The 16,040-nt window shown below is 54.8% G+C and overlaps 1 protein-coding gene across 8 annotated transcripts in view; it reads left to right on the forward strand.

The window, feature by feature from the left end:
• Positions 1-1,020: 1,020 nt before the first annotated feature.
• DNM2 (dynamin 2) overlaps positions 1,021-16,040 on the forward strand; it is a 90,134-nt gene continuing 75,114 nt past the window's right edge. For 5 of the 8 annotated variants that reach the window (XM_023245405.2, XM_023245392.2, XM_023245403.2 and 2 more), the window contains exon 1: positions 1,021-1,330. In XM_023245405.2, the coding sequence (XP_023101173.2) occupies positions 1,170-1,330 (161 nt within the window). In that variant the 5' untranslated portion in view covers positions 1,021-1,169. The remainder of the gene's footprint in view (positions 1,331-16,040) is intronic. The other 3 variants (XM_023245382.2, XM_023245386.2, XM_045045537.1) reach the window with 2 other exon arrangements.

Below are 16,040 nucleotides of genomic sequence, written 5' to 3' on the forward strand. Positions count from 1 at the left end.
TCATGGCGAGAGGATCTGTTGGGTTTCATTGTGGACTTAAAAAGATCACGATGTGCTCTAGCCAAAGAGGCAGGGGAGCAACGTTGCAGGCAGGCATTAGCCAGACCAAGTCGGGGCGTGAGCGAAAGGTATTCCCGGGAAAGGGCCCAGCATTTGCAAAAGCGTGGAGGTGGAACTTTATACACGAATGAAAGTGGAGCCAACGCTACAGCGCTACCGCCTCTCTCTAGGAACCACTAACGCCAGATTCTTCCAAACGCATTGAAACGCCGCGCGAGTAGCTGGTTTGCAAGCCCGGGGCCGAGATGCATTCTGGGACTTGTAGTTTTCTCTAGAGGCCGGAAACTCTGAAGCTACGATCATTACCGGGTCCCACCACGAGGTGTCGCTCTTCGGCGAGTACGACGGGCCTTATCCTTTACTCCAGAAGACACTAATGGACCTACTACAACAATCATTAGAACGGGGGATTCTTTGATTGACAGGTTCTCAGTCAAAGTCAGGATTCGCAGGTCAAAGCCCGTCCTCTTTCGCCTTGTTGGCTGGAAGAACGGGGTGATATTTATATAAACCAATGGGAAATTCTTAGGGAACTAGGTGGTGTCAAGTGACAAACCAGTCTATGAATCGATCCCTAACGTCACTGGCCTGCACTGTAGACTGGCGGGTCTTCCTGCCAGTAAGACTGTTGGGTTTTCTTGCCGTTCGGAAACTCCCCGCCCCAGTAGGCCGGGCCAACATTGCCTTTTCCCGAAACACCGCCTCCTGGCCTTGACAACTCGCTGCCCGACCCTATTGGCTCTTGCACAAAAACGACAGTTCTTGAGTCCAATGAGTCCACCGCGAGGTCCCCAGGAGGAAGGATCATTCAGCCGTAGCCCTATACCTCATCTTCATTGGCTCCTGTTTACGAGTGGCAGCGCGACCGACCAATCGGGGGAAGTGTGAGGGCTTTGGGCGCAGCCCCCGGGCCCGGGCGGGAGGTCGCTCGGGTCGGGTGTCGTCTGAGAACCGGATGAGGCGGCGACTGTGAGGCCGAGCCGGGAGCGGGCGTCGCGCCGAGGCCCGGGCGGGCGGGGAGCAACGGCCGCGGACGCCGCGGGGCCGCGTCGTTAAGGGCCGGGGGCAGGCGGGGAGCGCGGGGCGCTCGGGCCGGGGCCGCCGGCGCCATGGGCAACCGCGGGATGGAAGAGCTGATCCCGCTGGTCAACAAGCTGCAGGACGCTTTCAGCTCCATCGGCCAGAGCTGCCACCTGGACCTGCCTCAGATCGCCGTGGTGGGCGGCCAGAGCGCCGGCAAGAGCTCGGTGCTCGAGAACTTCGTAGGCCGGTGAGCGAGCGCGGCGGCGGCGGCGGCGGGCGGGCGGCGGCCTAGGGCGCGGAGGGCGGACCGGGAATGGCGCGCCCTGCGCAGCCGGCGTAACTGCGGCGCTTGCGTGCCCGCGACGGGGACGGGGACAGGGAGGCGGGCTCTGCGGGACGCCCTGGGCTGAGGGCTTCCTGCAGGGGCTGCGGAGCCGGCTCAGACCCTTGGGGGCGTTTCGCCGACGGAGTGGGGGGCGTGGGCCAGGAAATGCGGTGGACCGTCGCCGACTCTCAGATCCCCAGCTTTCGTGGCTGAATTCTACCATCTGGTTGCCTGTGGGTCAGGGTTAGGTCCCCCTTCTCTCTCTGTCCGAAACCTGCCAGCTAGGTACCTATTGGTTCGACCCCTGCGGTCTGGCTGGCTGTTCATTTATCTGGAGCAGTCCATGCCGTCTGGTTGGCTGTCTCTGTCCTCGATAGAACTCCTTGCCACTACCATTTGGCTGTCCATCTGTCCAGTCCCTCAGGGCAGCCCCCTGCTGCCTGGCTAGCTGTCTAGGGTGACCTGTGCTGTCTGGCCGCCTGTCCGTGCCGCTCGCAGACTTAGCCATCCCTCTGTTGGGTTACCCTGGCTGGCCTCTGCCGTCTGACTGGCCGTACCCTAGGGGACTCTGTTGTCTGGTTCTCCCAGGCTAACTCTAAAGCTTGGTCCCTGGCAAACGCTGGCTTCTCTCCCAAACGGATCCCTTTGTCTGTCTGTCCGGGTGTCCGTCCTTATGTTAGTCTGCCCATCAGTGCCCTGGCAGTTCCCCACTGTCTGGCCCCATCTCTGTAGTCCTGGGTGGGGTGGGCTGGGCTGGGAGCATGCTGGGGAACAAGGGAGCTGAAGGATGAAACTTGAACTCCCCTATCGGTTGGAAGTAGGACCCTGGGAGGGGGTACTTTCTGCAGGATTCTTTCCTGGCCCTTGTCAGGGCGCTCTTGGGGTCAGCTCCCAAGCAAAAGTCTGCAAATTGGGGGCCCTCTTTGGAGCCTGATCAGGCCTTTGGGCAGCCCTGAGAAGCCTCGGTTTGCTCATCTATCCAGTGGGCAAACTCCACTCTTCGCCCGGATCCAGGAAGCTGCTGATGAATGAGAACTGGCAGTGAGCCCTCCAGGGGTGTTTGGTTCTTTCTTCTCCCTTCCCCCGCCTCTTGCCCTTCTGCCTCCCAGATGGGCTGTCACTTCTCCATTCTGGGAACGGCTCCATTTGTGCCTGTGGCTGCCAAATGATAACATCCCAGTCATCATCATTGTTGTTGTTGTTATCTGCAGTAAGGGTTAATGTTCATCTAGAAGGCTCCAGGCTGAGTTCAGTTTGTCAGCCTCTCGGATCCCACAGGGAGTGAGAGGGGTGGAGGTTCCGTTACCCCACCTTAGACGCGAGCAGGAAGGCTCAGAAAAGCCTCATCCTTGGCCCAAGGGCACCAGGCTAGTGCTCAGTGGTGCCCAGCCCCACCCTGCCTTCCCAGAGGCCTGGAGTTTTGCTCTCAGCGGCATGAATTTCCTCCTTTGCTGCTTTGTCTCTGGCACCTTGCCTGTTGTCCACTGTGGCGGAAAGGTGTGGACCTGGGGTCAGCCGGGCCGGGGCTGGGCCTTGGGCTGGGCTGTGGGCCCCTTTGCATGGTTATTTTCCTGCCTGCCCGCCCAGGCTTTAACTGGACACACAGCAAAGTTCTGTCTGTTTCATTTGCCTGGTGACCTCCTCGCGCAGGTTGTCTGGCCTCTCTGAGCCTCAGTTCCCCCCCCGCCCGCCTAAAAACAGGGTGATGGTCCCTCAACTTGCCATTCTGCAGTGACCTGATTTGTTGAAAGTGCTTACTTAGCACGGTGCCTGGCACACGGTAGGTCGGCACGGCCAGGCTGTTATTCACCATGCTGGTCCCTCCCATATCAGCAGCAAACACTAATCAGAATTAAAGTGCTTTCAAGTTATGCACTGGACTGCATTTAAGCCTTCTGAGGCTGACACTGCTATGGTCCCATTTTACAGAGCAGACAACTGAGGCTCAGCTGAGCCCTCTTGCTCAGAGCTGTTCAGTGAGGAATTGGGGGCTCTGTGTTGGGGACCTTGGGTCTCTCTTCCCTGCCCGCCTCTCCTCAGTGTCTCTGCCCCTGGCCTTTCTTATCCACCCACCCAGCCATCTAGTACCGAGCTGGCTCCTGTGGCAACCTTCTCCCAGAAGCCTGCAATGTGACCTTGATCGTTAAGAGCATTAGTTCAGGGCCTGAGAGCCAAAGTTTTAAAAAAGCTTCTCGGTTATGGGTTGCTCAAACGGAGCTAACTTCTTTTTCTTTCCGGAGTGTGGGTAAGGTTTCTTAGCTACCAAGCCTTGCCACAGGGGGACAGCGGGCTGGCCCTCGCTTTGAATCCCACTCCTCCTTCTTGTGAGTTTGGCCAAACTGTTGCAGCTGAGGACCTGTTTCCTTCTTTGCATTGTAGAACTTTACAGATGACATCTTGGCTAGTTTCAAAGAACAAATGAGAGAGTAGTTCCCAGGGGGTCAGCACGGGCTGCTCTGTTTCATTGCCTCCTCCTTGTTGGTTTTCTAAGACTGTGGTCCAAGCGAGATAGCTCAGCCTGTACCGGGTTGCAGATCAGTGGCCCTGGGGGCTGAAGCCTGCTTGCTGGTCTTTTGTTTCACCTGCATGGTGTTTAAAATACTTTGTTCTTAATTAGCTACCAACATTTAAATTTTGCATCAAAATTCAGGTTTTTGCAATGCTTAGCAAACACCCAAAGAGCCTCAGAGTCTAATGGTGTAATAACACGGGCCCTGGGCCTTAGGCCAGGCTTCATCGTGTTTGCCTGTGTGACTTTGGCCAAGTGGACTCAGGTTCCTTTTCCGGAAAATGGGGTGATGACTACCAGGCACTCCCTGGGCCGACTGTGTGAGTTAACATGTGTTGAGTGCATTGACCCTTTACCCACGACAGCTGTCATTTTAGTCGTCATATTCTGGCCTTCCTGGGCCTGGGACTTGCTTGGCACCAAGTGCCTGGATCTGAGAAGCAGCAGCCACCGGCTGCCATGTCAGATCAGGAGTGGCCACGTGTGCTGCCCCACTCCCCACTACTCCCTAGTACTCGCCCAGGTTCGTTTTACATTTGCCTGGAGACTCCTGGCCCTAGAAACTTTTGAGTTTCAGACCCTTGGCTTGTCTGCCCTGTAACAGCATGTGGCCCTAAGGAGGGGGGAGGATGAGCCTCTCTGGTGACCCTGGTCGTTGAGCCTCCGCAGCTAAATGGGGGGAGGAACTTGAGAAATTTTTCCTTGGGAGAAGAACAGGAGGAGGCTGAGGTTGAGGCCTCCAGCTGAGAATCCCCCAGGCCTGGGCTTGTTCCTGTGAGCCTTTCCTCTTTGCGCCTCAGTATCCCCAGCTGGGAGTTGGGGCTGTTAACAGCGTCCACTTATAAGCCCCTTGCCTTATAAGTTGGGTGTGTTTCATCTCGTAGGGCAGGTGAAGTCACCTGGTGCCTGTCCTTGAGGGTGGAGTGAACACTACATGGCTTGGAAGGGTGTCTACCACGGGAAAAGTGCTTAAAGCTCTGTGCAGGTTTCATTTGTTCTTGAAAAATGTTTTCTAAACACTCTGTGTCCTTGCCGGGGGCCCTGTTCTGTGGCTACGGACACAGCCCTGAGCAAGATACCAAAACCCCCACCCCGGGGGAGCTGGCCTTCCAGCAGGGGGCCGATAAGGAAGAAACAGGCCTGAAGTTGAAAGCTGTTAAGGAAAAGAAAAGCAGGCTCAGGGAGAGGGCAGGGGGAGGTGAGGGTTTTAAATGGGGGTGGCAGGGAAGGAAGGCCTCCTTAGGAAAGTGACATCTGAGGAGAGACTTAAGGAGGTGGGGGGGAGCCACCAGTGGAGATTTGCTGGGGGAGCTTCCCAGGCTGTGGGAACAGCCAGTGCAAAGACCCTGAGGTGAAGGTGTGCCTGGAGGCCAGTATAGCAAGAGAGTTGGGGGAGATAAGGTTAGCAGGGACTGGGGTCCAGTGGGGGCCAGGGAGGGCTCTGAGCAGAGGGACGGCTGTGGTGGTTCCATTCCGGACCTGGTCCTGGGCAAGCTGAGGGCCCTCGCCTTTGGTTTTCAGCTTTACCCGGATTATCTCAGTGAGCGGGACCCAGCCGCCAACTCACAAATGACCTAGTGCCATTTTTCTTTTAGCGACAATCAGCTGCCCCGTGGGTCTCTACCGTCTCTGGCTGCATTTCCATTTGATCTTTGGTGATGGGTCCCTCCAGGAGACATGGCTACACCACGGGACTGCTGTCTGGCACACGGTGGGGGCCGGACGAATGCTTGTCAGGTGACTGTTGGCACCTTAGGTCCCTGCCAGGCTGAGGGGTATAGGCACGTGGTCCGCCGCTTGGGCTGGTTTGTCCCTTCGGGGATCTTGCAAGTGAAAGCTGTTTTCCGTCGTTTCTCTTTCGGTGCGAACCTAAAGTTGCTTTGCCTGGGTGCTCTGTAGTACCTGGGTCAGCCTGAATGGGGGAGAGTCCTGGAGGTGCCCGGGGGAATGTGGCTGTCCCTGCGCGGCCACACATTGGCTGAATGACCTCACTTGTCCGGGCCTCAGTTCCCTCGTCTGGAAAATGGGGATCACGATGTTCCCTCTCTCCTGGGAGCGGGCTGAGGAGCAAATGAGCTAACCCTTGTGAAACAGGAGATCCCTGTGACTTGTAAAAGCCCCGGGTGTGAGGACTCTTTTTCCGTAAAGAAACGGAATTCATAATTACCTTGTTAATATAAAACCCACCTCATTTTATAAAATTTTTTAAAAGTTTATTTATTTATTTTTGAGAGAGAGAGAGAGAGAGGGGAAGGCACGGGGAGAGAGAATCCCAAGCAGGCTCCGCACTGTCTGGATGGAGCCCGATGTGGGGCTCAAACTCACAAACCATGAAATCATGACCCGAGCTGAAACAGAGTCGGACGCTTAACCAACTGAGCCACCCAGGCATCCCCAAAGCACCTCATTTTGTTTTGTTTTGTTTTGTTTTGTTTTTTTACTTTTTATTTTTCCAAAGCAGCTTATTTTAGTCCAAACACGGAGTGAGTGCCTCTCCGTGCAGGCGGGCATCATTCTGGCTTTAGCTCTGAGCATGTAACCGGAACTAGCCAGTGAGCCAGATCCTGAAATGCTGGCGGGAGCCTGTTACTGCTGTGTTTCTAGGTGGAAATGGTGGCTGCGGACAAATATTTGGCTGTGAGAGTTACTGATGCTCATTTAGTGGATGGTGGTGGGAGATGGGGAGCAGAAATGCCCAACAGTAGCGGATTAGTTAGACAAACAGTGCGTCGGACAGCCAGCTTGGAAACAGCTACTCAGAATGATCTAGAAGAGGATTTAATGACCCAGAAGGCTGTGTAAGACCTGTTAGTTTCCAGACCCAGGGGAAGTGTGATCTCCTCTTGTTCTAAGCGGTTGTAGTCTCGGAGTATAACGCCAGGGAAGAGATACGCCTCCCGAATTCCACATGTGGGTTGTCTGCCCGTGTCGTTCTTGGTTGGGTTTTGCTTGCTGGGATTATGTTTCCAGCCCAGGAGACCGATTTCTCCAAAGCTCAGATCTGGGCCGCCGAGTATCTTTGCAGAGTTATTTGTCCAGGGATAATGGCCCTCGCTAGGTACACAGATTGAAATCCCCCGGTCGTAGGCCGGTCGTTTCCGGGTGAGGGGCAGGGGACAACCTTGTGGACGGCTCTGGATTTCAGAGTGTTCAGAGGCACCGGTCGCGGGAGGGGCTGTTTGGAATGGAGCCATGTGTCTCTCCAGGTGTTTGCATTTGGATCAGGGCCACGTCTGCCAAGCTTCTGCCCAGATTTGAATGAAAACGCCGAAATTACAGGGCCCTGGATTGCAGAAAAAAATCGGAACATCGGCTAACCCTTAATTTACTGGGGTTGCTAACCACATGCTGTAATTAAGCCCTTATTGTGTGAAAGCTCTGGGAAAATGCAAGCCAATAATGAGATATTTATAGGGCATTCGCTACGATCTGAATAAAAGGAAAAAATTGCCTTGCCTCTGAAGCAAGAAGGCGCTGGAGAGAAAAGACTCCTGCTTCTGGGTGCGTTCTGGGTTCCCGTTAGTGTCGGCAGGGAGGCCTCTGCTGGGTGCCGGGGGCTTTCCCTCTCGCAGTCACCCTCAGCTGGAACAGGGGGCCGGGTGGCTCATTTGGTTTCACCTGCGGCTGGATGTTTATGACACAGTAAGAGGTGATGTTTGTGGAGAATCACTCTGTGCCATACCCTGGGGACACTGGACCATGCAGTCCCAGCAGCCCTGGGGTGCTGCTCTTAGCATCCTTGATTTATAGGTGAAGAAACTGAGGCCGGAGAGGGGAACTGACTCGAAGTCACACAGGGAGGAGCTCGGGAGCCGGGCCTCTAGCTGGGACTGTGTCCCCCAGAGCCAGATGCTCAGGGACGTCAGGGATGGCAAGGCGTGGAGTGAATAGTGGATGCTGTGGCACTTGTGTCTGTGGATGGGGCCGAGGTGACGGAGCGAGCAGCTTCTGGCTTTCGGCACCCTTCGAGGTTGTTAGCTGTGTGCCCGGCTGGCACGCCTTCAGTGGCACCTGCCGGGCCAGGTGGTCGGAACCCGGCCGGCACCAAGAAGGGCAGAGATCGGGTGAAAGGTTAAATGAACAGCTTCCTGAAGGCGGAGTGCAGCGGAAATGGTAGGGGGAGGGAGAGAGTGGCGGGGTGGAGGCTGCTTCAGACAGGTGGTCAGCGGGTGCCCCGAGATGGAGCCAGCCCCTCCAAGACCCCAGGGAACGGTGTCCCAGGCAGAGGGAAGGGCACGAACAGAGGGCTTCACGTACCGGCCTGCCGTGTACCTGCTGTCCTCTTGGAAAAGGGACTGAGGTGGAGGTGAGACCCAGGAGGCCTGTGAGGGTCGGGAAAGTGCCCACGGGAGGCCTACTCTCCCTGCATTTGAATTATGCAAGTAGAACACCAAAGACCCTGTTCTTGTGCAGAGGGAAACTGACCGATGGGGAAGAACGCCCCGCCAGCCCTGTCCCACCCTCCTGGCTCCACGTGGGAACGCCATGGTCAGGTTGGGGTGGATCCTGCCAGACCCCTCTTGCGTATTTGTGTCCAGGTGTCCTTGCCGGGATGAATATATGGCACTGCCAGCAGTTGGTTCTTTTTCAGCATGTCTGCTTTCTAGAACTGGGGCCACCCCACTTACGTGGCTTGGCAACTTGCTTTCCAACCACTTAACACATCCCAGAGGTCTTGCTGTGTTGGAGTTTCCTGCCCCCCTCCCCCCCCCCCCCGCCCCCAGAGGGGTAAGGAATGGAGGAAAGGGACCAGCGGCAGTTGCTGTGACTGTCCTGATGAGAAATGACAGCATCCTCTGTGTGCCATGATCGACGCTGGGTCCTCAGAGCAAGGCACCTTACCCGCTTTGAGGCCCGTACTTGATCGCTGCTTACTGGTGAGGAAACTGAGTCAGAGAGGCTGGCCCAAGGATGCTGGGGCTGCAGGGGGCCAAACCTAACCCAGAGCCTCAAACTTTCTCAGGAGGCCTCCCCCACTGGGCCTGTTGGCCCGTACCTAGAGTAGCACCCTTGACCCTTGGCCCAGCTTCATCAAGTTGGTTTTCACTCCTCCTGCGATGTCTGTACCTCAGAGTGACCTCAGAGATTTCTGGAACCAGGCCAGGTGTGGAGGAATAATCCAGACCTTCCTTGGGTCCTTGCGGGGCCGGGTGCACCCCTCAGTTGCTTGATGGGCCTCCTTCAGTGGCAGTCGGGGTGGCTCTGGTCTTTTTGTCCCACATCAAATGGACCTCCCGTGTGTGTCTTTGATGCACTCACTTGTGAGCGCGACACTGAGCGCTGTCTGGGGGTCATTTCGGGTCGGTTCCATTTTACAGATGGGGCGGCTGAGGGGCAGGGATGGGGCAGGCAGGTGGAGGCCTCCAAGTCCCCGTGCCTGCCCACTGTTCCTTCACCCAGCATCTGTCTCCAGCGGAGAATGGGGCCACCAGAGCAAGCAGCAGGGGCTGGGTTTGGATGGGGGTGCTGCCACGAGTGGGCCCCAAGAGGTTCTTGTCCTCTCTTCTGCTTCTCCGCACAGTGAGAGTGGGAGGAGGCACGTGGAAGACAGAGGTTCTGATGGGGAGCTTTGGGCCGGAGTGGTGGTCAGGGAGTGCTTCCTGGACGAGGCAGTAGGTCTTTCTGTCGAGGTGAGGAGGGTGGGCAGGAGCTGGCGTGGAGCAGACCGGCGACTGCTCCATTTGTACCTTTGTGCCCCTCCTGCCTGGCTGTGGGTCCCGGCTCAGGCCCTGTTATTCGTAGGCCCTTTCCTTTCCCTTTCCTGTTCTAATTTTAATTTCCAGTGGGTTAGCATACAGCGTTATGCTGGTTTCAGGCGTAGAATATAGTGATCCGGCCCGTCCGTACGTGAGCCGGTGCCCATCCCAAGTGCCCCCCGTGATCCTCCCTTCTTCACGGCTGCGTAGTGCTCATGGTACACAGACCAGCTTCTCGGTGGCCGGTGTCGAGCCTCCTCCTAGTCGCCTAGTCCCGGGATTTGCCCACGGAAACGGCACGCCTGTGGAGAAGGCGGGAGGGGAGGACACGGGACGGTGGCAGCTCCGCGTGTGCAGTCCTCACCTTCCCGGCCGCAGCGGCTGCTTCGCTGGGGTTGGCATGGGGCTGGTCGGGGGGGGGGTCCTCCCCGATGCCCCCACGTCAGCACGTCCTGAACCGGAGCGGTCGTCTCCATCCTGCCTTCTCGGCTCCTGCCCCCGCCCCCCCACCCCCACTGGGTGCCTGTGAACCCGAGTTAGGGCATGACCCTCCTCTGCACGCGACCCTCCCTGGCTCCCACCTCACTTGGGGTAAAAGCCTGACTTCTCTCGCGGCCCCTGTCACCGCCCGCCCTCACCTCCTGCTATTCTGTCCTCCTTCATCCCTCTGGCCACGCGGCCTGCTCCCCAGACCCCCCGGGCTCACTCTCCCCTGTGGCCTTTCTCTGCCTTCAGTCACATCTCCTCTGTGTCCAGAGTTCTGCGTGACCTGTGCTGCCCCTGTCTTCTTGGGTCCCTGCTGAAACCTCACCTCTGTGCCAGGCGGTCCCTTACCTACCCCGGCTCACACGGGGCCTGGCACTCTCTCAGACCCCTGCCCTGATGTGTTTTCTTCAGAGCTCTTTTTCTTTTTAATGTTTATTTATTTGAGAGAAAGACAGAGAATCCCAAGCAGGCTCCGTACTTTCAGTGCAGACGGGGCTCCAACTGACGGACCATGAGATCGTGACCTGAGCTGAAATCAAAAGCTGGTCGCAGGGGCGCCTGGGTGGCTCAGTCGGTTGTGTCCGACTCTTGATTTCAGCTCAGGCCGTGATCTCATGGTTGGTGAGTTCAAGCCCTGCATCAGGCTCAGTGTTGACGGTGCGGAAACAGCTTGGGATTCTCTCTCTCCCCCTCTCTCTCTGCCCCTTCCCCCCCACCCCGCCCACCCAAATACAAAAAAAAGTCAGATGCTTAACTGATGGGGCCACCCAGGCGCCCCTCTTCAGAGCTCTTATTAGCACCTGAACTTATTTTCATTATTAGTTTACTCTCTGTCCCACCAGAATGGGAGGTTCTCATGGGCAGGGGTTTGTGCCTGTGTGTTCATTGCTGTCCTGCTATGTAGTAGGATCATGCATATTTGTTGAATGGATATATCTAGAAACCAGAATTGGATTCGTTTTACTGCACAGACGACGTTCATTGAGAAGGGGCCCGGAGGACGCACCAGGACTCATCGCTGGGGCGCACAGCGGTGAGGTGGGGCGTGGGGTGCTCTAGGGAGAACAGAAGCAGGCACCTTGTCTCTACAGGAAGGGCTGTGATTTGTCTGTTGACACCGAGTAATGACAGTACTGTGCTAAGACCCTGAGGCCAGCCAAGCGTGGATGTCTCTCTGCTCTGGCTTCTCCAGCTGGAAGGGGGCCCCACCCTGGGCTGGGGCAACTGAGGCCCCTCCGGGCCGCCGGTGTGCTACCCATTTAATTCTTGCCGTGTGCCTGGGTGCTGGTTGAACACATTCGCTGCGGGGCCCCGAGGTCTGAAGGCAGGTTGTCCGAGTGCCCACTTGACCAGAGCAGAACCACGGAAAGGAGGCCACGAGGGGGTCGTCCTCCCACAGGGAGCCAGGGGGAGATGTCATAAAAATACCAGCGCGCGGGGCCGGACCCCTCCCTGGGCCAGCTTAAAACTCGGGGGGATTCTGGTCATGAGCTGCAGCACGGAAAACCGATGCTCTGTAGTGGGAGACTTCCTTTGGCTAAAGTTGAACCTGTTCAGACCACAGACCCGTGGGGTGTGGACAAGCGGCCAGCAGGCTCCCCAGGCCCCTGGTGACACCCCCACACCCAGATGTAGGAGGAGGCGTCCTGGAGACTCCGCTCCATGATACACATTTTCCCAGCGATAAGAGTCTTCGGGACTGGCAGGCTGGCTGGCGAGCAAAGCAAGCAGGAACTGTCCCAGCTGGGGTGACACCCGCCCGCTGGGTGATACACCCTGGCACGGCCAGGCCAGCCCTGGAGGAAGCCCCCGTGGTGGGTGTGGGACACAGCCCTGTCTGTCCCAGGCCACGGGGCCTCTGTGTTCTGTGCTGATGGACAGGGTCCTCTGGAGGGTCACAGCCTCCTTGTCTAGGAGGCCCCCAGCTGGCCCTGTGGCCAGGGAGCCAGTGGTTTTAAGGAGGATGCCTTCAAACGTGGTTCTGTTACCTGGGGAGGGGGGCGGGCGGCGATGGAGTGCTAGGGATCTAGCAGTCAGGAGATCGGGGGGCTGTGACCAGAGACCGTGAGCCGTCCTCTCAGCTTGAGGAGGGACGCTTCCTGTGGTTTGGGTTGGCATGTCTTGTCTTGCAATACTAAGTTCCCCTCACGTGGGTAGAAGCTGTTTAGACGGAAGTCCGGCTTCTATGGCGTCTGCCCCGCTGACATCTCTTGCTGGCAGGGCCTGGCACAGGTCCCTGGGGAGCCCAGGGCAGGTGGCCGTCGGAGGTGGGGAGGCTCTGTCGGCACTGGGCCGACAACGACACATCAGCTTGATTTTTCTTTTCTTTTTAAATTTAAGGTTTGTTCATTGTAAAATAAAACGCGTTCCTTTCGGACGTGCGCAGAGAAAGGCAGAGGTTCCTGTTACCCTTTGTAGGGAACCGTGTCCATCAGTGTGTGGCTCTTGCCAGATCCTTTTTCTGCATTTCTGTGCGTAAATGTTCCCCATTCTCCCCGACACCATTATGAGCTCATGTGTGACGGTCCAGAGTCTTGCCATAATGTGTCCACCTCATGCCAAGTCCCTGCTCTTCAGTGTCTTGAAGAGTTTTTGCCTTTGTTTTATTTGTAATACATTTTTTTTAACGTTTATTTATTTTTGAGACAGAGAGAGAGACAGAGCATGAACAGGGGAGGGGCAGAGAGAGAGGGAGACACAGAATCGGAAACAGGCTCCAGGCTCTGAGCTGTCAGCACAGAACCCGACGCGGGGCTCGAACTCACAGACTGTGAGATCATGACCTGAGCTGAAGTCGGACGCTCAACCGACCGAGCCACCCAGGCGCCCCATACATTTTTTTTTATTTGGGAACAGTTTTTGATTTACAGAAAATAAACAAGTTTTTGAGTTTTACGGCAAAGTTGCAAAGACAGCACAGAGGGCTCCCGTATCCCATCCTTCCCTGTGCTTACGTCTTACCATTGTACGTTTCTTACCACTGAGACATTAACTGTGGTAGATTGTTACCACTAAGGAAAGGCAGACTTTCTGCAGATTTCCCCAGTTTCCCCCCTTATGTCCTTCTCCTGTCCCCGGACCCCACCCGGGGTGCCACTTTGCATTGGAGTCGCCGCTCCTCCTCCATCTTGCTGGTCCGTGACACAGCACCACTGACTTTTCCCTTGGTTTTCATGCCTTTGGCATTTAATAGAATGGCCTTCAATTTGGGTTTGTCTGGTATTTCCATGATTAGGCTGGCACTCTGGGTGTGGGGAGAAGAATACCACAGAAGCCAGAAACCCTTCTCTCCACATCCTATTTGGGCTCCATGTTATCAACACGTCTTATCACGGTGATGTTGACCTTGATCTCTGGGTTAAGGTGGTGTCGATCAGCTCTCCCTGCGGTAGTTAACTCTTTCTCTCCTTTTCATATACTATGCTTTGGAAGCACTAAAGTTTCTTTTTATTTATTTATTTATTTATTTTTAATTTTTTTTTTCCAACGTTTTTTATTTATTTTTGGGACAGAGAGAGACAGAGCATGAACGGGGGAGGGGCAGAGAGAGAGGGAGACACAGAATCGAAGACAGGCTCCAGGCTCCGAGCCATCAGCCCAGAGCCTGACGCGGGGCTCGAACTCCCGGACCACGAGATCGTGACCTGGCTGAAGTCGGACGCTTAACCGACTGCGCCACCCAGGCGCCCCAATTTTATTTAATTTTTTAATAATTTTTGAGTTTTTCTTTCTTTCTTTTTTTTGAGAGAGAGAGAGAGAGAGAGAGAGAGAGAGAGCGCGTGCGCGCCTGAGCAAGTGGGGGGAAGGGTCAGCGGGCGAGGAGGACAGAGGATCCAAAGCAGGCTCTGCACTGCCAGCAGTGAGATCGATGCAGGGCTCGAACTCACCAACTGTGAGAGCATGACCTGAGCTGAAACCAAGAGTCAGGCGCTCAGCCGACCGAGCCACCTAGGCGCCCCAAAGGTCCTTTTTAATATAATTGTTTGAATTGGTTAATACGTTCGGGACGCCTGGGTGGCTCTGTCCGACTTCGGCTCAGGTGATGATCTCACGGTGGTCTGTGAGTTCGAGCCCGGCGTCAGTCTCTGTGCTGTCAGTTCAGAGCCTGGAGTCTGCTTCAGATTCTCTGTTTCCCTCTCTCTCTCTGCCCCTCCCCCTCCCCTGCCCCCGCTCACTCTCTGTCTCTCTCTATCAAAAAATGAATAAACGTTAAAAAAAAATTTTAAATCGGTAATAAGCTCAATATGGCACCAAGTTCAAAAATACCAGAAAGGATGGAGAGAGAGAGAGAGGCCTTGCTACCTGCCTGCCCCTACAGCCGGCACCCTCACGGCTGACCACCCTTCCTGGTTGCTCTGTGCCCTCCCAGGCCCGGTACAAACAGAAGCAGACACGCGTGTGTTTATTCTCTCCTCCCCCATACACACTTTTACAGGCTGTTGGGAGCAGGGAGATTCTTACTTGACAGCATTTCTTGGAGATCTTAATGTATCCTCAGCACATAGAGAGCTTGCCCATTTGGCTTGTTTTCCACCCTCGAGGTTAATTTACATACCGTAAGCCCTGCCCATTTTTACTGTATAGCTCTCCTTTGACAAACAGCAGAGGTGTGTAACCATCACCACAATCAACACATGGAACCCTTCCGGGCCCCCCAGAAGTCCCCCTGTGCCCTTTTGTGGTCACTTCCTCTCCGCCCCCTGCACCGGGCACCTGCTCCTTGCCCGAGTTCCCCGTCCTATGGTTTTGGCTTTTTCGGATTCTTGTGTAAATGGACTCATGTAGCTTTTGAGCCGTGTTTCATTCTGCATAACAGGTTGGAGCACCATCTAGGCTGAATGCGTGAGCCATTCAGTCCTTTTTATTGCTGAGGAGGAGTCCTTCATGGTATGGCCGGGCCACTGTCTGTTGAACCATTCAACTAAAGGACAGTGCGTTGTCTCCAGTTCCTGGTGATTATGAATAATGCTGATAGAAACATTCTTGTGCGTGTCTCTGTGTGACTCATAAATAGGAGACATTTCGAGTTAATTTTTGTATGATTTATGAGGTATAAACTGAGGTTATTTCTTTGCGTATGAATGTCCCATTGTGTCAGTATTGTCTATTGAAAAGACCTTCTTTTCCCCATTGAGGTTCCTGTGTCAGAAGTCAGTGGGCCATATTGGCATGGGTCCGTTCTGGATTCTCTTTTCTTTTTTTATTTTAGAGGGAGACCGCGAACACGAGCAGGGAAGAGGGGAAAAGGGAGAGAGAATCTTAAGCAGGCTCCACGCTAAGCATGGAACCTGATGCAGGGCTCACGACCTTGGGATCATGACCTGAGCCGAAATCAAGAGTTGGACACTCAACTGACTGAACCACCCAAGCGCCTCTGGATTCTATTTTCTTTTTCTTTCTTTCTTTCTTTCTTTCTTTCTTTCTTTCTTTCTTTTCTTTCTTTCTTTCTTTCTTTCTTTCTTTCTTTCTTTCTTTCTTTATGTTAATTACTATTATTTGTGAGAGAGAGAGAGAGCGTGCGCGCGAGTGGGAGAGGGGCAGAGAAGAGAGGGAAAGAATCTTAAGTAGGTTCCATGCCCGATGCTGAGCCTGACTTGGGACTCCATCCCACAACAGTGAGATCATGACCTGAGCCAAAATCAAGAGTGGGGCACTTAGCCCGGGCGCCCCGATTTTTAACATTGATGTGTGTGTCTGTCCTTTGGGCAAAACCACATTTCTTTATTACTTTATAATAAGTCTTTAAATCCTTTGTTATTCATTTTCAGAATTGTTTTGGCTAGTCTAGTTCCTTTGTCTTTACATAATAAGTTTTATTTATTTATTTATTTATTTATTTATTTTTTAATTTTTTTTTCAACATTTTTTATTTATTTTTGGGACAGAGAGAGACAGAGCATGAACGGGGGAGGGGCAGAGAGAGAGGGAGACACAGAATCGG

This window comes from Felis catus, chromosome A2 (assembly GCF_018350175.1).
Source record: "Felis catus isolate Fca126 chromosome A2, F.catus_Fca126_mat1.0, whole genome shotgun sequence".
Taxonomy (NCBI): domain Eukaryota; kingdom Metazoa; phylum Chordata; class Mammalia; order Carnivora; family Felidae; genus Felis; species Felis catus.